Genomic DNA, 24,184 nt, shown 5'->3' with positions numbered 1-24,184 from the left:
CGTGTCCCTAACTGACTTTAACCAAAATGTGAAAAAGTGAAATTCGGGCTTTCTGGCCAACTTGGATCAAATGGTATGGCTTCCATTTATAGAAAGGACGCAACCTACACCCATTAGTGACCTTTTACAAAAAAAATGAAGTTCATAGCTGCTTCCAATTTTTCAGTTAGTCGAGGAACGTGTCCCTAACTGACTTTAACCAAAATGTGAAAAAGTGAAATTCGGGCTTTCTGGCCAACTTGGATCAAATGGTATGGCTTCCATTTATAGAAAGGACGCAACCTACACCCATTAGTGACCTTTTACAAAAAAAATGAAGTTCATAGCTGCTTCCAATTTTTCAGTTAGTCGAGGAACGTGTCCCTAACTGACTTTAACCAAAATGTGAAAAAGTGAAATTCGGGCTTTCTGGCAACTTGGATCAAATGGTATGGCTTCCATTTAAAGAAAGGACGCAACCTACACCCATTAGTGACCTTTTACAAAAAAAATGAAGTTCATAGCTGCTTCCAATTTTTCAGTTAGTCGAGGAACGTGTCCCTAACTGACTTTAACCAAAATGTGAAAAAGTGAAATTCGGGCTTTCTGGCCAACTTGGATCAAATGGTATGGCTTCCATTTATAAAAAGGACGCAACCTACACCCATTAGTGACCTTTGACAAAAGAAATGAAGTTCATAGCTGCTTCCAATTTTTCAGTTAGTCGAGGAACGTGTCCCTAACTGACTTTAACCAAAATGTGAAAAAGTGAAATTCGGGCTTTCTGGCCAACCTGGATCGAACGGTATTGCTCCCATTTATAGAAAGGACGCAACTTACACCTATTAGTGACCTTTTACAAAAAAAATGAAGTTCATAGCTGCTTCTAATTTTTCAGTTAGTCGAGGAACGTGTCCCTAACTGACTTTAACCAAAATGTGAAATTCGGGCTTTCTGGCCAACTTAGATCGAACGGTATGGCTCCCATTTATAAAAAAGGACGCAACCTACACCCTATTAGTGACCTTTTACAAAAAAAATGAGTTCATAGCTGCTTCTAATTTTTCAGTTAGTCGAGGAACGTGTCCCTTACTGACTTTAACCAAAATGTGAAAAAGTCGAATTCGGGCTTCCTGGCCAACTTGGATCGAACGGTATTGCTCCCATTTATAGAAAGGACGCAACTTACACCCATTAGTGACCTTTTACAAAATAAATGAAGTTCATAGCTGCTCCCAATTTTTCAGTTAGTCGAGGAACGTGTCCCTAACTGACTTTAACCAAAATGTGAAAAAGTGGAATTCAGGCTTTCTGGCCAACTTGGATCGAATGGTATGGCTCCCATTTATAGAAAGGACGCAACCTACCAGACCTACACCAATCAGTTACCTTTTACAAAAAAATGAAGTTCATGGCTGCTTTCAATAAAGCCTGGGATACACGAACACGAGGTTGGGCAATGTTGTTTATTCAAAAATAAAAAAACGCCCGTGGGCGGGGTAGTAAAAGCTAAAGACGCCCGGAACACCGTTGTTCAATTTATCAATCGCGGTACCAATACAATCAGTGATAAATTAAAAATGGCGGAGAAACGTGCTTCTTTTTCACTATCACGTATCAGTGAAAAAAACATCTGTAGAAATGTTGAAGAATAAGATTATGCCAAACAATGTTTTCAAGCTCACCATACAAAGCAGGTACTTCAGTGAATACTAGTCTGTCACCCCCTAAAAATTTTCAACACTTTTCCCCAACATTTTTTTCCCCGATAGGGGCAGGCAGTCACTGGGCAGAGGGGTAGTCCATACCAGACGTCCGCGCCGCGCTCGATAGGAACGATCATTGGAATGGCTCGATGACGGATCGATATGTGATCGATGGATTACTTAATGATCCGGATAGGAGATGGATGATTCAGCCATTAAAAAGTCTTGAGTATCGATCCTTCGTTGATCCATTTATGGAGCTAGTATTTCAATCGAGTATACCGATTCGTCATCGATCGTTAATCGATTTGTTATCGATCGTAAATCAAGTATGAGTCGATAGGGTCGATAAGATCGATAATACATCGATGGAAGATCGCTAAATAATCGATAACTAATCATAAGCTTAAACAAATCTTGAGTATCGATTCTCTATCGATCTCCTATCCGGATTGTTAAGTAATCCATCGATCACATATCGATCCGTCATCAAGCCGTTCCAATGATCGATCCTATCGAGCGCGGACGTCTGGTCCATAAGATGTTCTCTATTGTCATTTTTACAAAGATTTTTATGAGCTTAGATCTTTACTGAATGATCGATTTAAAAGAAATGTCTTTTGAAAATCTAGAAGTACTAGTGGATACTTCTTAAAATCTACCAGCCACCAAACTTAAATTTATATTTTTAAGTCCACTTTTTTACAACCTCTTATACCAGGCGTACTTAATGGAATCGATATAATCAATAATCTTGAGAAATCGATAAATAATCTATAAGTAATCGATGGATTAGATATCGATTAACCGATAGAATCGATAGGTAACGATAGATTTTTTCAAAGCTCGATTATTTATCGGTCAATTTTGTCATCGATTGTTTATGGATTATAGATCGATTATACTTCGATTAATTTAAGTATCAATTAAAAATTGATCGGCTATTGATCACAGCTTTTGATCGGTTACATATCCAGACGGTGTCAATCGAACAAATCGAAAGCCGAATCGGACGTCCTGTTGAATGATTATGTAGTCCAGCCATAAAAACAATGATAGAGCCATGCATAATTACTGTATCATGCATATTGTAATAATTATGCATGGTTTTATCATTGTTTTTCTGCTGGACTACATAATTATTCAACAGGGTGGCCTCTTTGAAAAAAGATCTCTTGAACGCAATTGAACACAATCTAATAATTGCAATTCGATTGTCGAATGCAATCGAATCGCAATCGAATATTACCTAGGATAACCTAGGATAACCTAGGATCGATTACATTCGATTGATTTAGATTTTATTCTCTTTCGTACGATACTTTAGCGCTCGGCCGTCCACGCTAAAACTCATCGAACGTTATCGTAATAGAAGGAAATAGAATATTAATATTAATCAAGTGTAATTGACAATCAATCGAACCAATGGAACATAGTCAGCTATTAATCGAACCAATCTAACCTTACTCGAATGCAATCAAACACAATCAAATATTACCCAGGAATTGACCGTTCAATTGAGATTCAATTACGTTCGACAATCAAATCGCAATTATGCGATCGCGTTCAATTACGTGCGATTAGCTCAATTGCAATTTTTGTTCGAAGTTGTTCGATTGACACCGTCTGGACATATCGATCAAAAATCAATTAATCATCAATCAAATTTTTATTCGATCAACAATCGATTCGTGATCGATTATTTATCAGACTTTAGGGAGTGGTACTTTAATTGGATTAACTTTTGCCTTCGCGAGAATAAAATTCTCGATTTCTCGAATTTTCGCCATTTTCGCGACAGTAAAAGCAAAATTTTTTGCTGATCTCGATTAGGATGTACTTTTGAATTTAATCCAATCCCCTGGTAGCACAGGGCCTAGAAAAGCTACTACACTCATTTTTTATAACGATAAATTTGGGCTGAAGCATTCGCAAACCCTCTGAAAGGCTGAACAAAAAAAAGTTAAAAAAAAAACAAGTTACCATTTTATTTAGAGAAGGGGCGTTATTGAATGGTTTGCCTTTTTGGAGGAGCATTATTAATTCGAAAGCGGGCGTTTATTCAAAGTAATAAGAGCGGTATGAGATTTGGCGAATTCCAGAAATTTTCTTTACTTCATTAAATACCTTATCTTGGCCCTTTTCACCTTATTAGCGAAAATTGAGTAGAATTGAGTCAGTGAGTCAGTAAATTTGTCGGACTTTTTCTGTCGATGACGTTTCCTTCGTTCAAAAATTTTATTATTGCCGTTTTTTTTTGCGAGCGATTTCTAGCGCATTCGCGGCATTTTGACTACGTTTATCATTACATGCGCCATTGGGTCGGAGGTCAGTATTCAAAGGTAATAATTTTAAACCACCCATGACATGCGGTTGTTTTGGCTGCCTGCTGGCTGGTAGTTTCCTTCAAGAATACACTCCAAAAAATGGATGATGGAGGTCTTACTTATAATATGGAAAACCCCGAAAATTTTTCTGACCGACCGACTGACTCACTTTTTAGACCCAACGATGACGCAAAATGAAGATATTTGGGATTGACGCCTTAAACCCCAAAGAAATCCTTAAGGCCCTCAAAGTTTAGGCTTTAAAGTGTATTTTGATTTTAACATACAGTTTTGAAAATATTTAGGTCCCAATGATCTAATTATTGCAACATTAGTTACATTGCAGTAAATCACTGTTGAAAATTTGAGACCAAAAGAACTATTTTATAAAAAGTTATTGGAGAAAAACCATTTTGTAGGAACCATAGACAGCGTACTTTCAACACAAAAAGTTTCGGTCTAGAACTCCACCTAAACTATTTTTTGTAGGTTTTAAGGGTAAGCTGGAAAAAAGTACAGATATTTGGGTGAAGGCTGGAAAAAAGGATGTTTATGACCAAAAAAGCTGGATTTTTTATTTAAAATAAGCGTGGCCACCCTGTTAATTATAAAACCTTAATTATTTTGTCTCAAGATCCAATCCTTATCAAAGAATATACTAATGTAAAAGTTTAATTGTGGTTCCATTATCATTGTTCATAGAAACAACTTCTATTTATCATTTTCTTTTTTAGAAAACAGCCTTATTATTAAAGGAAGCAGACCGGATTACTTTACGAAGTTGGGAAGCTCTGTTGTAAGTTAAATTTAATTTTATCTTGTATCTTATATTATCCTCATTGCCCTTATTGTCACTATTCAAAGTAATCTGAAGGAACGAAAGAGTTACAGGGTAAGTGGGAATTAAAGTGGTCAGTCAAAAGTGATAGTTTCTTTTTAAGATCTTTGATCTGCTGTCCCTGAAAGACATTTGAGCAAGTTTGCTAACTTTTGGTATGTTCAGTATTGAATGACTTTACCAAACTCCTTGATCAATTTTATTTGTTGATTCTGGTTGATTTGTTGTATCCCAAGAATTTGAAATTTCTCAATTAAAACCAAAATCTAGCAAAATGCCAAATTTTGTGGAATGTATCTAACATGGTGTGTCTTGTGGACTATTACTTATTTATTATTAAAATGGCAGTTTTTGCAAAGCTTAAAAACGTCTTCAAGTATCAATTTTTGAGTAATCTGCACTTTATCTTATTTTTAGAAAATAAGCTGCTAGAAAGAAAATCTCTTCATCAAGACTGTACGAAATCAGCAAAATTGATGTGCATATTTGAAAAACACAAAACTATATATGGGTTTGTTTATTTTGTACCCTCTTTTATTTTATACTCTTTCCTGTTACCTTGATTAAACTTCCAGGTGGGGCGACTTTTGATTAATTGTCTCTCCATTTGGGATGCTACTACCGAACGGAATGCGATTCCCGATTCCGATTTTGCCCTACGGATTGAGCACAACTTTTAAAACACCAGCATCCATGTCTTGAAAAGGCAGAGATTTTTGCACTACATGGCGCTTCGCTACAGTAAAATAAATTAGCTATGACTTTTTAGTGGGTCTTAAAGCCAGATTGACATTATGTTTTTTCGAGGTCTTTTTTTTTCAAAAAAGCTGAGCTTGCATAACGTTGTAGTTGTTCAACTACATAATCATCAAAACAAGAGATAGCACATGACGTAACTAATCGATTCAACACTGAAATATTTTCATTTTAATATAACATTTTTTAACGTTTTTAATGTGTAATATTTTTGGAGAATTAAGCAAACTGACTCTTATTAAATAGATATACTGGCTTTAACTTTCGATTTTCAATAGTTGATGTTCAATACTTCTTTCGAAAAAGTTTTCATATTTACTTTCAGGGATGGAAAGAATGTGAATCATATTTGTGTTAACTTGGATATTAGTAAGTTTCTGCTGGACTGCAACTGTCTTATTGTTTACATATGATTCTTAATGATTCGACCCCTGTGACGTTATATTTTTACCATATATGGTGAATGTCATTAGTACTAGTAATAACATGGTTTAGAAGGTGATTTGGGATTAATAACCCCGAGGTTCATTAAAAACATTTCAAAATATTTTGAAGTGTTTTCAATGAAACGAGGGGTTATTAATTCAAAATCACCCGAGAATACCATGTTATTCCGCGTTAATTATATGGTCAAAAAAAGAATTGAAGAACACTCAATCGCTATTCTTTTCGAAACTTATAAAAACATTCGAAACTATAAAAAAACATTCGACTGACACTCTTATTTTGATTGGCTTAAAAATTTCGTACGATATTTTGTTAACCAATCAAACGTAATCAAACTTACACATATCAAGATATAATCAGAAACGAGATTTTACCAAAAATGTAATGTAATCTAGCAAGCTAGACGACTAAATGCAGGAGAAAGTAGGATATGTTGAAGAAAACCTAAAGGAGTATCAGTATGGTTATTTTGACTCCCATCATAAAAATTTCAGATAAAAATGTTATAAAGGACTCCCAGTCTAACCAAAATGAAATCCATAAATTTTTTTCTATATTGGCAGAAAAAGTTTTTTGACAAAAACAATAAAAAAGCGCCCGCGTATATATTAATGATTTAATTTATTAATGCTGAACAAGTAGAGAATTATCTGGAGTTAGCCCGAGAATAATCAAATGTTCCAGGTTTTAAGTCATAAGAACTTCGCTTATATACTTATTTTGGTGAGATTAGAGCGTTAAAGTCGGCTTAAAAGTATTGTTCGCAGAATTTTCTGACAATTCCATACAGCCTGAAGTCTTTATGGCATTGGTTGTAAGGGATGTGAGAAAGCTATCATTATTTCAAAGTTAAATAAACAACAATGCCGTAAGCACCTTTTTGAATCCAGAATAAACAAAAGCTTTGAGCGTCCATGTAATCCGTGTTTATAGTTTAAAAGAAAAAGGAAAGAGAAGAAAGAAGACATAATAAAGGAGGTTTGCATTTTACCTTTGGATATTTTGTCAAAGAGAAGAAGCAATATAGCCGAATAAAAAAAATTATTTAAAAAGCTCCTTTTTCCTTTGGATATTCAATTTTCTGATTCTCTCTTTTTTGATTTTTTGATTTGACTTTCCTCGTGATGTCAAGTAAGCGAACTTTACGCTTGATTGATTGTTTAAAACATCCATCAAACCAGGAATGTTTGGACCTACCTGGAGGGATAAATAGATGAAAGATGAAGACTTCCTTAGATCCAAAATTTACTGTTTTAAGTTTTTCCAAGTCATTATACATAGGTTAGTAATTTTTAATTACTTCTCAAAAACAAACTTTAAATTCCGTTTAAAAAAGTAGATATTAAATGTCAGTATCTTTAGAAGTTGTTAAAGAGCTTTGGAACCATGTACATTTTATATTATGCAAATTGATTTTGAACTTTGAAAAGAACTGCCTCTGCCCTCCATCTTGCATATTTTTCAAAGACGTTGCAGTTTCCGATAATTAAATACAAACTATTTGAAAACTTTATCTCGAAATAATCTGCAGGTGAGAAAAAAAAACTTTCGATAGAATTAGAATTAAGTGCTCGTTGAAAAGATGTCCTTAAGTGAAATAGCATATTTTAAAGAAATTAATTAAAAAGGTGAAAAATGAAAATGAAAAATGAAGAATGACTTCTTGTAGAATTGTGCTATGATTACCATTTTCACTATAGTGATTTTTTGTTCTTAGACCATCACTGTGAAAAAAAATTTTCCAAAATATTTACTCAATCAAAAGATTTGGAACAAAGTTTATTACTTGTTGATTTCTACAAGGCTGCTGTTTTGCTGCTTATTTCATAGAGTCATGATAGAGTTAACCAGCCACAAACTTTGTGTCTCAGTTAATCACGGGTCTATTTTTTAGAAAGCGTTGACTTTGAATATTAAAAACTAAACTCTTAAAAACTATAATTTTCTTGTGAATTTTATTTAAATTTGAACGGCGGTGAAATGAAGCTCCAATTTTTATTTTGTGTTTCAGGTGATTATTACTGTCTTTATTTCTAGTGACCTTGATCGTTATAGTAAAAAACATTGCACTGATAGTCAAATTTAAAGAAGAATTGTTAATCAAAGTGCGCGAAGTAATGATTTCTTGCTCTGATAATTTTAGATTGGATTCGTCTCAAGAATTGAACATTTTACTGATGCAACATGGAACAATGAACCGTTTGGATTGGATTTCATCTCAAGAATTGGACATTTTACTGATGCAACATGGAACAATGAACCGTTTTAATTGGATTTCATCTCAAGAATTGGACACTTCACTGATGCAACATGGAACAATGAACTGCTTGGATTGGATTTCGTCTCAAGAATTGGACACTTCACTGATGCAACATGGAACAATGAACCGTTTGGATTGGATTTCATCTCAAGAATTGGACATTTTACTGATGCAACATCGAACAATGAACTGCTTGGATTGGATTTCATCTCAAGAATTGGACATTTTACTGATGCAACATGGAACAAAGAACCGTTTCGATTGGATTTCATCTCAAGAATTGGACATTTTACTGATGCAACATGGAACAATGAACTGCTTGGATTGGATTTCATCTCAAGAATTGGACATTTTACTGATGCAACATGGAACAATGAACTGCTTGGATTGGATTTCATCTCAAGAATTGGACATTTCACTGATGCAACATGGAACAATGAACCGCTTGGATTGGATTTCATCTCAAGAATTGGACATTTTACTGATGCAACATATGGAACAAAGAACCGTTTCGATTGGATTTCATCTCAAGAATTGGAAATTTTACTGATGCAACATGGAACAATGAACTGCTTGGATTGGATTTCGTCTCAAGAATTGGACACTTCACTGATGCAACATGGAACAATGAACCGTTTGGATTGGATTTCATCTCAAGAATTGGACATTTTACTGATGCAACATCGAACAATGAACTGCTTGGATTGGATTTCATCTCAAGAATTGGACATTTTACTGATGCAACATGGAACAATGAACCCTTTAGATTGGATTCGTCTCAAGAATTGAACATTTTACTGATGCAACATGGAACAATGAACCCTTTGGATTGGATTTCATCTCAAGAATTGGACATTTCAATGATGCAACGTGGAACAATGAACCCTTTGGATTGGATTTCATCTCAAGAATTGGACATTTTACCGATGCAACATGGAACAATGCACCCTTTGGATTGGATTTCATCTCAAGAATTGGACACTTCACTGATGCAACATGGAACAATGAACCGTTTGGATTGGATTTCATCTCAAGAATTGGACATTTTACTGATGCAACATGGAACAATGAACTGCTTGGATTGGATTTCGTCTCAAGAATTGGACACTTCACTGATGCAACATGGAACAATGAACCGTTTGGATTGGATTTCATCTCAAGAATTGGACATTTTACTGATGCAACATCGAACAATGAACTGCTTGGATTGGATTTCATCTCAAGAATTGGACATTTTACTGATGCAACATGGAACAATGAACTGCTTGGATTGGATTTCGTCTCAAGAATTGGACACTTCACTGATGCAACATGGAACAATGAACCGTTTCGATTGGATTTCATCTCAAGAATTGGACATTTCAATGATGCAACGTGGAACAATGAACCCTTTGGATTGGATTTCATCTCAAGAATTGGACATTTTACCGATGCAACATGGAACAATGCACCCTTTGGATTGGATTTCATCTCAAGAATTGGACACTTCACTGATGCAACATGGAACAATGAACCGTTTGGATTGGATTTCATCTCAAGAATTGGACATTTTACTGATGCAACATGGAACAATGAACTGCTTGGATTGGATTTCGTCTCAAGAATTGGACACTTCACTGATGCAACATGGAACAATGAACCGTTTCGATTGGATTTCATCTCAAGAATTGGACATTTCAATGATGCAACGTGGAACAATGAACCCTTTGGATTGGATTCATCTCAAGAATTGGACATTTTACCGATGCAACATGGAACAATGCACCCTTTGGATTGGATTTCATCTCAAGAATTGGACACTTCACTGATGCAACATGGAACAATGAACCGTTTGGATTGGATTTCATCTCAAGAATTGGACATTTTACTGATGCAACATGGAACAATGAACCGTCTGGATTTGATTGAAACAATGAACAGATTTAATTGGATTTCGTCTCAATAATTGCTCACCAGTGAGTGTATCTGTCTATGAAATACCGAAAAGCAACGATGACATTGATCTACCAATTCCTCAAACAAGTTCAAGAACAAACGAACCATATGAACAATCCACTGAGAGGGGCTTTACAGGGTGTTTCACAAAAAAAATATATGTAATAATTAACCGTACATGCATGAAACCTTTCCGCAGCGTTTTTGTTTTTGCCTGTGATTTCGCGCGGGACTTTCATTAGAGCGTATTATTTCTTTTAAAAAACATTTTTCTGCCTTTTTTTCTCGAGATACAAGCTACCGAATCCTCCTGTTGAAAATCATTAAGACGTCACTGTAGAGAAAAAACAAGATTAGTCCAAGCACATTTGATCAGTCATCATGTTAATTCTACCATAAAAGTTAATTGAATGGACATGCATCAGTCAACAAGAGTAAACGATAACAATATATTCCCGTGGGAATAACTTTTTAATCAAAGGAAAAAATGATGATTTGAAGGAATAGTAATTTTTATTCTTCTAAATCAACATATCTTGTTATCTTGTCTTGGAAAACTCGTACTCTCCTGTTTGCCTTCATCAGTTACACGCTTATTTTATAAAAAAATCACGTTTTTTCTATTAGAACGTCTTAATTTTGGCTGAGCGTCGATGTGCTTTTTTTTTTTTTTTCAGTTTCCGGAGGTTATGTTTTATTTCTTCCCAACAGTTTTATTATCATTAAAATTTTTTAGTTAAGCAACGAGAAAAAACATTTGGACTTGAATCATGCCAAGAGAAGGAAGAAAACGACGTACATTTTCGCTAGAGATCGATTTGGATCGCCTGTTGCAACTTATCCCTTTGAAGAACCGTAACAAAAAATCATTTGATAAAATAATATGGAAGGAGATAACCCAAAAATATTACAATGCTACGAAACCACCTCCTGACCATAAAGTGAAACACCTCTTTCGGGAGTATATTAAATCTATTGACAAAGCTTCGTCTATTTCGTTTGCTGAAATATTTAATGTTGGGGAATCCTCGGAAATGCTTCAAGATGGAACCAGTAAATTTTGTGAAGAATATCAAGAACAAATCGAACAAGTTGGAGAAAATTGCTCACCAGTGAGTGTACCTGTCTATGAAATACCGAAAAGCAACGATGACATTGATCTACCAATTCCTCAAACAAGTTCAAGAACCAACGAACCATATGAACAATCCACTGAGAGAGTCGAAGAATTGTTTGTCCCTGTGAGAGAGACTACACCGGAATCAGAAAGATTAAGGAATGTCGTTGATTCATTGGATCGTCGAAATCCTAAGACGAGTTCCAGAACCACCAAATCACGTAAAAAGTCGAATAAGGAGAATGTGATATTGGATAGAATGGAAAGTTTTGCAGCATCTGTATTATCGAAAACGGCCGTAGAGTTAACTAAATATACAGTGGAAAGGCTTTCTAGTACCTCAAACGTGAAAAATACAACTCATAAGAAGAATGACATTGGTGTGAAAAATGAAACTGATGCTGACCTTGGTGTGAAAAATGAAACTGATGTTGACCTTGGTGTGAAAAATGAAACTGATGTTGACCTTGGTGTGAAAAATGAAACTGATGTTGACATTGGAATTACCGAATCCGAAAGCAGCTCGTCATCAGCATCCGATATTGACCAAAGCGAATGCCCTAAGGACTCATTCTTCTTACGTGAAATTAGTTCAACAACCGCAAACCTTTTGACGTCAGCTCAAATTCCAAAAAGTGGCGTGTTTACTTATCGTCTCAAACAGAAAAGCTTACGTGAAAAGCTTTCAAACGATTGGCAAAAGCTTAGAATAATACAAAGTGATAATTCGACCTATCGAAGATTTGAGAACAAATATAAAGAGCTTTTATTCCCAATGGTAAAAAAACATAACGAATATTGCAGTTTAGTCGTCAACCACCAAAGATTGAACAACGACCAATCAAAAAAGAAATCAAGTACCCCCTATTGGATATGCCATCTGCGTTGTAAAAGACCAGAATGCAATTTTTCAGCTAAGGTGTCAATCATGAAGGAAGATTGCCAGTATGCGACACTTTTATTTGATGGCAAAGTTTCACACGATATCAGGAAAACCAGCGCTGACATCATATCTGGCAGAAAAAGAAAATCGGAGCATCGAAGGTTTGAGAAGAATTTGAAGACTCCTCCTAGTAAAGTTTATGGGGAGAAATTGGCAAAGATCAAGTCAACTGTTTTTGCAGCAGGAAACAGAGAGGAAGCCGGGAGATCCCCAAAAATTTATCAGAAAATAAAATCTGAGGTTAGGAGCCCCAACACGAAAAAAGCCTTTCTACACGAAAAAGTTCAACAAGTGGCGTCAAAGATTGAAAACGAAGACCGTGCGAAGGCACAAGAACAAAAGCAGGCAAGAAAATTTTATGGCTATGTTCATGATGTCATGGTAGACAAGGAGGTGCGGATCACATTAACGACTGAGGGATTGATTAGGTTGTATCACGAAAAGAACTATCAAGACATAGTGTACCTAGATGCGACTGGTAGTGTTACCCTACCGTTAAAAGAGTGTAAGCGTATTCTCCTTTATTCACTTTGCGTACGTCATCCATACGGCTTAGCACCCCCTCTTCCAATAGCGCAATATCTGTCTAGTTCACATTCAGTACCGTCGATCCGCCGTTTTCTCATGTCGTTACAAGAGAAGGAGAAACTTGTTTTCAACAAAATTTCAAGACCGTCCCTTATCCTCGTTGATTATTCTGTTGCGTTGATCGTTGCCTGTGTGAATGAATTTTGCGGTGAATCTCTTCCGGAATATATCAACAGAACATTCCGAATCGTCAATGGATTGGAAGACAATTTGATGAAAACTTTGTTACATATTTGCTTTTCTCATATCACAAAAAGAAACAAATATGTCTTGAAAAAATTAAAATCACCAAAGAAAGCTGTAAGCCTCGCCATGCACTGGTTTTCCCGGCTAACAGAATGTAGATTTCTCGCAGAACTTGAGGAATTGGTGAAGCTTGGCCAAATTGTTTTTATGACGCCGACCACTGATGTTGTTAACTACGGTAAAACAGTTCACGAGGCAGTTGAGGAGATCGAGAGGTCAATTGGACAGTTTCCACATATTCAAGAGATTTTGAAAGATACCCCAAACGCAGAGAACCCCAAAGATGAAGAAAACGAAAACACCCTTGCCAGTATCGAGGCAGATGAAGACGATTTCTTAGCATCCATAGAAGAAACGAAGAAAACAAAGACAGGCAGTAACCAACCATTAACTGAATTGTCTAGATTTTGGGACAACGCTTTATCTGGTTTTTCTGTCCAAACTGCAACAAATGAAGAGATCAACAATGAATTTTACGCGCCATCTTATTTCAATTTCGTAATGCACTATAGACTTCCCACGGCAACCCTTTGGACTGGTCTCTGCCTCGGTAATTTGACTAGATTTCGAGCTAACAACCAGGAAGAGCAGCAACCTTCGGCTTCAAAATCTATTATGAAAAGCAACACGACAACTGCCCAAGTTGAGGGGTATTTCTCCAATTTGAAACGTCTCCAAGGCTTGAATCAGCCTATCCCAGAATTTATTGAAAACACTTACCGGGATCTGCACTGGCAACAGCGTCAATTTTATGATATGCTTGTTCACGGTCAAGATAAATTCGTCCTGGAAAGAACACCAAAGATCAATAACGAAGATTTCATTCCAAGAAAAGCTCCAAAGGTGGAAGAAGGTTGGAATAAGAAAACAAAACGAACAGACGTCAACGAAATTGGTATTTATCGATCCGCAAGAAAGAAGACTTTGACTTTTCCTGAGAAGAAGAAAAGTGAAGACACAGGAGAAAATTATTGTGCTGCCTGCGGCGAAGATCGCGTAGGTTCTCGAATCAAATGTAGTATCTGTCGGAAAAGTTACCACTCAGAGTGCACAGGTACGGATGTGAATTACGGCAAAGTTTGCCTAAATTTCATTTGTGCACCTTGTGTAAGATGCCGTTTCCTGCCGTTTGCAGATTACATGGCTTTCAAAAATTCGGAAGAGACCTCCATTGAGGTTTTGGATTTTCTTTGGAATCGAAAAACTAAAGAGGAAAGAGATGTAATCAAGCAGATTTCACTGCCCAAAAAGCTTGCTTGTACGCTGGATATCAAACGAATATCCTGTTCCGGTATAATAAATCCTCTCAACAACTGTTGGATGAGCACAGTCTTGCAAGTTGTATGTGGCTCTACCTTGTTTGATTTTCTATCCAGCATATGTCAACCTGAAAATGAAATCTTCAAGCATCTTGTTGTTGTCAATGAAAAACTTCAAAATGTCAACCAACCGTTAGAGGTACAGTCAAATGGCGCACTGGTAGATTGGACAGCACTAACTCAACTAGTATCAAATATACGACTATCCGACCATCAGCAGTGTTGTGAATACCAGTTTTATTTTGATCTAATCTGCAAACTGAACAGTGATTGTCCTGCTCTTACGGAGTATTTCTTTATCAGAGTTGCTGAACTTAACACTTGCAACCGATGCAATAAAATATATGGAAATGTTTCAGCTCACCCATCTTTACATGTATCGGTCTTCAAAACTTCACAACGAATGACTTTGGATTCCTTGATTCGTCATGCTTGTTTTGGCCACCCACCAAGAACCTGGGGAAATAACTCGTTTTGTGAATGTCCAGTCATGTTTCACCAAACCTCCACAATTCTTAACGCGCCATCGATACTCGTTGTTTCAATTAACAGAGGGCATGTCGGGAAAAACGTCAAAGTTATACGGTCGAGAGTAATCATTGAAAGACACCTTCAGTTCAAACTCTTTTGTGCGAGTAGCTTGGAAGGCGTCTCTTACAACTTATTTGCCATGATTAATCACACTGGCAAAACTGTGAATGCTGGCCACTTCACTGTTACGTTCTTTGACGAACGAATTGTTACAATAAATGATACAAAGATTTATATCGAAGATGAAGAAAACTTCCTCGGTTCATATGATGTTGAATCGACAGTATCTACATTGTTTTATGTGCGTGAAGATACAGGTTCGGATCGTCAACCACTTAACTTTCATACAACAGAAGAGGAAAAGAGAGAAGTAGAAAGAGTATGGTTAGGTGAAGAAGGTCATGCTGAGTTAAATGGTATAAGAACCGAAGAGTTCCGAAGCCTGATCCCAAACAAGTGCTTGAAAGGAGATGTCATCAACGGGTTTCTACAGGCAATATCCTATGGAAGGGACGACATCCATGTTTTCAACAGCCATGTTTATACGAGTATTGAAAGTGGAAGATCATCTGTACACTTAAACCCCGAGAACTACGAGGACATACTTTCAAAACGACAACTGATCCTTCCAATTCACCACAGTCATAACCATTGGTCAATCATCGTCATTTACTTCCTGACAAAACAAATCCATCACTTAGATTCACTTCTTATCGTCAATCCGGAGATTATGTCTAGTGTATTCAGTTTTGTGAAGCACTTGATTGCAAGTGTCTTGAAGAAGAACACAACCAAAGAAGAATGGCTTTTTGTCTCGAGAGCCGATATTGACTTACAAGAGGGCGTTGTAGATTGTGGAGTGTATGCTTGCATAAATGCACTCAACACCATTGATGATACATTCCTGAAATTGACAAAAGAAGATTGTGGCAATGCAAGATATTTTATCGCGTCAAAAATACTAACGTCAAAACATCCAGAAGCACCATTGAGGAAAAACAAAAATAGACAAGAAACAAAAAGCATTGTAGTTGATGTTGACATCATCAGAGAAGCCGATATTCATATAACAACCAAACACCACAGAACAATAAGGAAGAGGATAGTGAAACAACCATGCAGTCGAGATTCTTGTGCAGGTAATCCATTTGTCATACTTTCAACACGTGTTCGAACTTGCTTTCAGTCGGAAAATATCACTAAAGAAACAGCAAAATGATAGAGGAACAAAGTAATACAAAGAAAATTAATTTAAAAGCTTTTCGAAAATCACCCTACCTGATTTTAACGATTTTAGAAGTTACACCTGACTTTAAATGCTTGATCATTTTGATTTTAGCTCCTCTCACTACGAAAATTATAACTGATGAAAACATGGATCCAAAAAACGATCAATCGAGCGCCTTTCGTAAGTAGTTTCAAAATGTAGGAATAAAATCATCTATAAAGTAAAATCAATTTTAATTAAAATTGTAGTTGAACGTTATTGACTTTTAATGCTTATGATGACTTTGCTTTACATTTTAGCCCCTCTCACCACGAAAACTATAACTGATGAAAACATGGATCCAAAAAACGATCAATCGAGCGCCTTTCGTAAGTAATTTCAAAATGTAGGAATAAAATCATCTAGAAAGTAAAATCAATTTTAATTGAAATTGTAGTTGAACGTTATTGACTTTTAATGCTTATGATGACTTTGCTTTACATTTTAGCCCCTCTCACCACGAAAACTATAACTGATGAAAACATGGATCCAAAAAACGATCAATCGAGCGCCTTTCGTAAGTAATTTCAAAATGTAGGAATAAAATCATCTAGAAAGTAAAATCAATTTTAATTGAAATTGTAGTTGAACGTTATTGACTTTTAATGCTTATGATGACTTTGCTTTACATTTTAGCCCCTCTCACCACGAAAACTATAACTGATGAAAACATGGATCCAAAAAACGATCAATCGAGCGCCTTTCGTAAGTAATTTCAAAATGTAGGAATAAAATCATCTAGAAAGTAAAATCAATTTTAATTGAAATTGTAGTTGAACGTTATTGACTTTTAATGCTTATGATGACTTTGCTTTACATTTTAGACCCTCTCGCCACGAAAACTATAACTGATGAAAACATGGATCGAAAAAACGATCAATCGAGCGCCTTTCGTAAGTAATTTCAAAATGTAGGAATAAAATCATCTAGAAAGTAAAATCAATTTTAATTGAAATTGTAGTTGAACGTTATTGACTTTTAATGCTTATGATGACTTTGCTTTACATTTTAGCCCCTCTCACCACGAAAACTATAACTGATGAAAACATGGATCCAAAAAACGATCAATCGAGCGCCTTTCGTAAGTAATTTCAAAATGTAGGAATAAAATCATCTAGAAAGTAAAATCAATTTTAATTGAAAATGTAGTTGAACGTTATTGACTTTTAATGCTTATGACGACTTTGCTTTACATTTTAGCCCCTCTCACCACGAAAACTATAACTGATGAAAACATGGATCCAAAAAACGATGAATCGAGCGCGTTTCGTAAGTAATTTCAAAATGTAGGAATGAAATCATCTAGAAAGTAAAATCAATTTTAATTGAAATTGTAGTTGAACGTTATTGACTTTTAATGCTTATGACGACTTTGCTTTACATTTTAGCCCCTCTCACCACGAAAATTATAACTGATGAAAACATGGATTTTAAAAACGATGAATCGAGCGCGTTTCGTAAGTAATTTCAAATCAACCAGAAAGTAAAATCAATTTGAACTGCAGTTATAGTCGAACGTTATTGACTTTAAATGCTTGATGATTTTGATAAACATAAAGCTTTGATTCAAATTGCACAAAAATACTCACAAAGTGGTGAAAATAAGACTATCCTTTATCATTTATGGATTCTTTATCATTGATGCTTTAATCCTTTATCTTCTGTTACTATAGCCAAAACAACTCATATTTCCCTGTTCAATACTTCTATCGACAACGGCATTGAAGATTCATCCGAAAAGTCACACTGTAAGATGAAGTTTGATCAAAATTTGAGTTCGAATTTTTTTTCTATATGAAGTTATTCAAGTTTTTCTATTTATGACGTCATCAGAATGGTAGACTTCAACGATTTTTATTAAATTTTTCGAGTTTGATGTATTATGGACCATCTGACGGGGAAGATTTATCACCACCGCTTTAATACGCATCGTAAAGACCAAAATAAATAGTTATGTTCAAGGGGTGGAAGTACTTTAGGCGTACAAGCTTTTGCCAGCAGAAATTTTCGCGAATTTTGGCCCTTTTTGTCTTTTTTGTCTTTAAAAATTCTGGAAAGGGCCATTTGCGAAAGTTTATGCTCGCATGAATCTGTAAACTTTAAACTTTGACTAAAATATAACTTTTATGGCACTTTATAGCCTGCTAAAAGACTAATAAGAAAAATATTTTCCGTTAAATTTGCGAAAGTAAATGTTGTGAGCTTCGCGATTTTTAGTCCTCGCGAAAGTTTATGCACCGAAAATAGGTTCCTTACGGTCGTTGAGAGTTTGAATTTTTAACTTTGAACGCTTAACTTTACTTGTATTTTAGTACCTCTCACAACAAAAAATTCTGATGACATTGAAAATTCAACTCTGGAGACTCCAGGTTTGTTGGGAAATCGCACTGCCAAAAATCTGTCCGATACCGAAAGCTTATCAGATTTAGAAATCGATTCAACAAGAAAGTATGGTAAGTTATTGAAATGTTTGAAAAACTTTTTTCTCCTATAGTAATAAAAATGTGACCATGATATTGAGCTTAACTATTATTATTCTCAGATTTCGTGCTAAGAAGCAACCGAGATTTGATCTTTTCTCAGCAACTATGATTTAGTTTCAGCCCAAAAGTCGAAATTTCAATATTTTTATATTTTTGAAGCTGAAATCTATATTTAGACTTACGGTGAAATGTCACACTGATTTCTGGTCATTCTTGTTTTTCTGGTTTCACATTGTTGATAAATTCTAGTAAGGACCAAATTTTAATTTCAGATTCATTTGCAAGAATGCAATCATCTGTTTTCAGTTTCAAAGACCTTTTAAAGAATTCAAAAGGTTAGTATGAACTTATGCTACAATCAGTGACAAAATACTTGACACAATAGGGAAATCAACCGGGAAGTTTTGAAACCACAATCTTTTGTAAGTGGTCTAAAGTAGGTTGGAAGGGTAGAGTTTTAACTCTGTGTTTTAACGCTAGACTTAAGATCTAGACTGAGGATCCAAAAGTGACTCAAAAATGGTCCAGTAGGGCTTGAAATATAGCCTAGAAACCAATAAATCCCTCCCAGATCGAAATAATCGATGAAATCAAGTTCAAGGCCTGAAATTGACATTCTCGCTCGAACTTTAATATCGAAAAATGGTAAATTAGCCAAAAGTGCAAATATGTTATAGCACTGATTGTAGTAAAAAAAGTTAGAAATGAAGCAAATACCCATTTCTGGCAGAAATATCTATCATAGAATTATTGAAACAGCGGGGGGAGCTACTCATCAAGTTAAATGACCTACCGTATTTCCGGCCCTTAAGGCTATGTTTTCTAGCTTTAGCATGTGCTCAGAACACATCGCAAAAAAAGATCGCCTCGTCGGCTGCTTTTGAAGATCGCGTTCTTTATCTATTTAGGTTTTATTTCATACAGTGCAGTTTATCCAATAAATTATACTTCACTTAGTCAGATTCAAAAATTGATTTATTTTAGAAAAAACAACAGGCAAAACGAAAAAGGGAAGACACGTGAACAGAGCTCCAGGTATAAAATAATTATTGTTGTTATTAAGATCCGATAATGCTCTGAAATGGAACATTTCCTAGATAAAAGAGACATCGTTTAAACTGGAGCTTACAATACTGAAAAACGCACAGAATAATGAAAAACCTCCGACAATACATTGGCTTTGAATACCATCCATGGTCGCTTTAGACTCCCTGTGGTAACAAAACTTCTTTTTGCGTCTATTTCTTTCATGAATAACTCAATGCTATTATGTAAAGTCTATTTTCGAATTTTTTGGCAATGTAGTGACCTATTCTTATTGTGATAATCAGATAGGAGGGGAAAATCTAGCGCGTATCCAGGGCGAATCACCTCATCAATCAAAACAAAAAAACAAGGTTGAGTTGTTTGAATTTTTAAAATCACTTTCAGTAATTTCAAAATAAAATAGCTTTTTTAATACTACTATGAGAAGTATTATTTAGACCAAAGCAAAAATATCTCACTGTTTCTTTTACAACGAAAAAATAAGTGCTTGTTTTTTTTGTAGAATACTGCTTCTTCAATAGGAAAAAATATCTCGATTGGAATACGTCTCCCATTTGGGAGATGTTTGTTGGAGTGACATTGCCCGAAAGTAGTCCCATTGGGAGACATTTTGACACTGTCTTTTATAAAAACCAAAATGGGAAGAAATTGTAAAAATTGAATTTATACTATAAATTATAGAAAGAAGAATAAATTTAGAAACTTATTGAAGGATTTACGATTGATTGAGGAAATATCAAAAAGTCTATTTTAGCCTTTTATAGGCAAAAACTGTGATATGTAACTTATTTCTTATAGATGGGGTTAAATTGTACGACGGATCTTCAGACGAATCTACCTCTGACGAGTCAAGTGACTGTAAGGATGTTTTAAAAACGTTTGAAACTTATTGTTTAAAAAGGAAGACTATTCCACCAGTTACATAATAAAGAAAATAAGCCAAAATTGTAGCCTTTAAAATTCTACTTTCATTCTACCTTTTTGTTTAAAGATAAAGAATCTGAGCTGAACGATGAGTTTCTTCAATTCTTGAAAGAGGACAACACAATACTGCGCCTAATTGAAGGAGATAAATTACTGCGCAATCAATCTGAGAGATTTCAAGCATTCGTTGGTCCTGTTTCGTTTGTGGATCTGGATGAATGTGCCAAACATGACCGCAAAATACTCGGCATCGATTACAGTCAAGCAATGCGTTATGCCACCTATATTGTCAAGCACAAATTAACAGTTGCCAATGAAGTCGATCCTGATGATATCTGCTGCCTCGCTGGGTCATCCAGAATTCCACTTCCTTTTGAAAGAAATTCATATTTCGACACCGTGGAATTGCTGCTTGTTCCAGAAGCATTCACTTACTTTACAATGAAAAAGTTGAACAAGTCATACTGGGAAGCCACGCAAACATTGTATGGAACATCACATCCGACAACCTTCCACCTGCCCTTACTAAAAGCTGTTAGTGATTTTTTTAAATAGCAAGGGGTAACTGTGATCATATTGATAAGTCAAGTTCCATTATTGAGTCCAGAGCTTAAGGTCTGATTACTTTCCCATTATAATTGAGAGAACACCCATAACCCAACATAGGTTTTGCGCCTACAGGAGGGATATTTTGGTTATTGTTATTTTTTAACAGATGAACTTGGAACTCAAAATCTCAAAAGTTATTTTCTAATTTGTAAAGTCAAACAAATGTATATCATCTTAATCAACATGATTTCTTTCATCTACATCATCACTTCGTGACTTCATCCTCTCTCTGCGGTTCGGACGGGTGGGCGTGCCATCAACTCTTATGACGTGTAATTCACTGATCCATCTCTACCGAGCTTTTAAAGAAGCGTTTCACGTGACGAAATCGCCTTTCCAGCGATAATAAATTCATTTAATATCAGAGGGTTTTCGCATAAAAAACAATTCAGGCAAAAAGCTATTTCATCTTCTCATTTTAGGAAAAAGTTTATTCTACAAAACCAAAGAAAGATAAAGTTGTGAAAGTTAATGATGTCATTATTCAGTGTAAGCCGCTTCTATCTATCTATATACTATCTTGGAAGAAAAAAAAGGTTCCATATATCGATATAAAGTATAGTCCTTACATTTTCATTTGGATAATGACGTGTGCAACCTCTGATTAAAACGTGCTCTCAACTCTCAAAGCACTCAAAAATGTACTATCATCTTTTTCTTGATTAGAGTAACAAAAAAAAATCTGAGCTTTTAAAACTAACAAAAGCTCAGTTTTATTACTTAAAGGAAAAATCATCAGCAATAATCAAAATGAAAATAGAAGGACTATACCGGGTGCACCAAAAAATAGGGTCAAAAAGGTGTAATGATTCAAAATGTTAAACTTTTTGTGGTGCACCCGGTATATCGCTATTTAGGCTACCTTATTTTACCACAATATAAAAATTGGTTTCCTGCTGGATACTTTCTTATTTAAAAAATTGATGCAAAGTATCAAAAGGTTTCGAAATTTTATACCCATTCAAGATTTTTATGAGCAAAAAAAGTGAAACTGTTCTTAAAATGTTCAGCTATTTTTAGTTATTTTGATTTGGTAAATATATGACATATTTAATTTTTTTTTTTTAGCATCCGAACAAGATATTTTTAGGCAACACACAGACGCTATCGTCGTTCTAACGCATAGTAACACGACTCCAATAAACTTGGTGAGTAATTGTTTTAGGATTCATAACTTGCCTATGTTAAAACTTTTTAGTTGGTATATTATCGTGTAAAACTTGCAGTCCCAGAACGTCGTCACAGACGACTCATTACTGTTTCATTAGCATTTTATTAGCTTTTTCAGAGGTAAGACAACATGGTTATAGAAGTGGCATATACCAGTCAGCTCGCCCGCGCACTGGAAGACGACTACATTAAGTTTTAGCATAATCATTGTTTAATTTTACAATGTAACAATTATGTAGTGAAGTTGATGATCACAAAATAAATAAAACACAAAATATCTTTTTAAGCCTGGTTTTGTGTCATGGGCGGACGCTCTTGGGGTATTCCCAATAGTTGAATTGGTGCCACACCACGCTGTCTCTCACTATGAAATCAAAAGCGAAAAATGTCGATCAAAATTTCTCTTTTGTGCAGTTGGTAAGATTTTTCGATTTATATATTTCATTTTATCTTACTAAGCAGTCAAACAAGAAAGATCGTTAAAGTTTATCGTCAAAAAACACAGAAAGAGAAAAAACGAAAAAGGCACAATTGATGGGTTTCCAGAAGAAAAGTTTGGTCATCTTTTTTAAGTTGACGATAAACCAGTTATCACCCTTTATCAGCCATTTGTTAGAAAATGGCAAGCAAAACAAAACATCTAATTATCTTTGCAACGAGCACAGGATTTAGATATTTATAATTCCATCTAGTTATTATTGGTTTTAGCTTCATATCGAACAAACGAAGAAGACCTCTCAAATTTGGCAAAAGGAATTTTCAACCGAGCAGAGGAGATGCGTTGTCGAACTATTTGTATCAGGATAGAAAAATTCAAACTTGTTACGAAAAGTAGAACGCTAGAAGTCTTTCTGGAACAATTGAGACATACCAGATGTCAGTATTTGAAACTTGTTCGGTTTCAAGCCAACCAGAAAACCCTTGGCGCTGTTTATAGAGAACTAGACAAATTTATGAACAAATTCAATTGTCCTAAATAAAAGAGATTACCTTGTTGTCAATAATTGTTTTATCAATGCCCGGGGGGGGGTACTAGGTTTGCGAGGTGACGGGTATGTCCGAACCGAAAATCGAAAATTGACCCTTTGAGAGACAAAATTTTGGTGACTTTAGGACTCTTTGAGAGACTTTTTCCTAAATTTTGGTCCATTTTTTCCAAATCTAGTTTGATTTTCACCAATTTTTTGGTCAAATTTTTTGGAAATCGTGAGAAATTTTTAATTTTCGGGACCCTTTCAGAGACTAACTTTTGAATTTGTACTCCTTTGAGAGACTTTTGAGGAATGAGCAAAGGTACCCTTATGGGTTGCACATACCTGACACCCATTTTGCCAAAGTAACCCCCCCCCCCCGGTTTCAATGTTGCATTATATCTATAAATGTAAATGGGAGCCATACCGTTCGATCCAAGTTGGCCAGAAAGCCCGAATTCCACTTTTTCACATTTTGGTTAAAGTCAGTAAGGGACACGTTCCTCGACTAACTGAAAAATTAGAAGCAGCTATGAACTTCATTTTTTTTGTTAAAAGGTCACTAATAGGTGTAGGTTGCGTCCTTTCTATAAATGGGAGCCATACCATTCGATCTAAGTTGGCCAGAAAGCCCGAATTCCACTTTTTCACATTTTGGTTAAAGTCAGTTAGGGACACGTTCCTCGACTAACTGAAAAATTGGAAGCAGCTATGAACTTCA

General features: G+C 35.4%; 2 protein-coding genes and 2 long non-coding RNA genes across 4 annotated transcripts in view; 3 read left to right on the top strand and 1 right to left on the bottom strand.

Annotated features, from left to right (window-relative positions):
* Positions 1-24,184, bottom strand: part of LOC136799314 (uncharacterized) — a 159,651-nt gene that overhangs the window by 115,697 nt on the left and 19,770 nt on the right. The window lies entirely within an intron of this gene.
* LOC136799185 (uncharacterized) lies at positions 11,019-17,160 on the top strand. The gene is made up of 6 exons (XM_067055871.1): positions 11,019-16,131; positions 16,332-16,400; positions 16,520-16,588; positions 16,708-16,776; positions 16,896-16,964; positions 17,084-17,160. The coding sequence occupies exons 1-6, from the start codon at positions 11,019-11,021 to the stop codon at positions 17,158-17,160; spliced, it is 5,466 nt and encodes a 1,821-aa protein (XP_066911972.1).
* LOC136799176 (uncharacterized) lies at positions 17,272-17,710 on the top strand. Its single transcript, XR_010845497.1, has 3 exons — positions 17,272-17,340; positions 17,460-17,528; positions 17,648-17,710. It is a non-coding gene; the product is annotated as an uncharacterized lncRNA (long non-coding RNA).
* Positions 17,941-23,472, top strand: LOC136799184 (uncharacterized). The gene is made up of 10 exons (XM_067055870.1): positions 17,941-18,007; positions 18,572-18,712; positions 19,015-19,077; positions 19,727-19,777; positions 20,588-20,647; positions 20,781-21,247; positions 21,745-21,811; positions 22,391-22,470; positions 22,780-22,909; positions 23,201-23,472. The coding sequence occupies exons 3-10, from the start codon at positions 19,029-19,031 to the stop codon at positions 23,470-23,472; spliced, it is 1,176 nt and encodes a 391-aa protein (XP_066911971.1). The 5' UTR covers positions 17,941-18,007; positions 18,572-18,712; positions 19,015-19,028.

Source organism: Clytia hemisphaerica, unplaced genomic scaffold, assembly GCF_902728285.1.
Source record: "Clytia hemisphaerica strain Z4C2 unplaced genomic scaffold, Clytia hemisphaerica genome assembly, whole genome shotgun sequence".
Taxonomy (NCBI): domain Eukaryota; kingdom Metazoa; phylum Cnidaria; class Hydrozoa; order Leptothecata; family Clytiidae; genus Clytia; species Clytia hemisphaerica.
Note: the sequence above shows the minus strand (reverse complement) of the source record. Positions and strands in the feature narration are given on the sequence as shown.

Bases quoted from the DNA above. Each gene is read 5' to 3' on its own strand.
- LOC136799185 (XM_067055871.1), top strand. From the start codon at position 11,019: ATGCCAAGAGAAGGAAGAAAACGACGTACATTTTCGCTAGAGATCGAT. The intron at 16,132-16,331 runs GTAATCCATTTG...TTTTGATTTTAG, and splicing joins CAGTCGAGATTCTTGTGCAG to CTCCTCTCACTACGAAAATT. The intron at 16,965-17,083 runs GTAAGTAATTTC...TTTACATTTTAG, and splicing joins CGATCAATCGAGCGCCTTTC to ACCCTCTCGCCACGAAAACT.
- LOC136799184 (XM_067055870.1), top strand. From the start codon at position 19,029: ATGCAATCATCTGTTTTCAGTTTCAAAGACCTTTTAAAGAATTCAAAA. The intron at 19,078-19,726 runs GTTAGTATGAAC...GATTTATTTTAG, and splicing joins CCTTTTAAAGAATTCAAAAG to AAAAAACAACAGGCAAAACG. The intron at 22,910-23,200 runs GTAAGATTTTTC...TATTGGTTTTAG, and splicing joins ATTTCTCTTTTGTGCAGTTG to CTTCATATCGAACAAACGAA.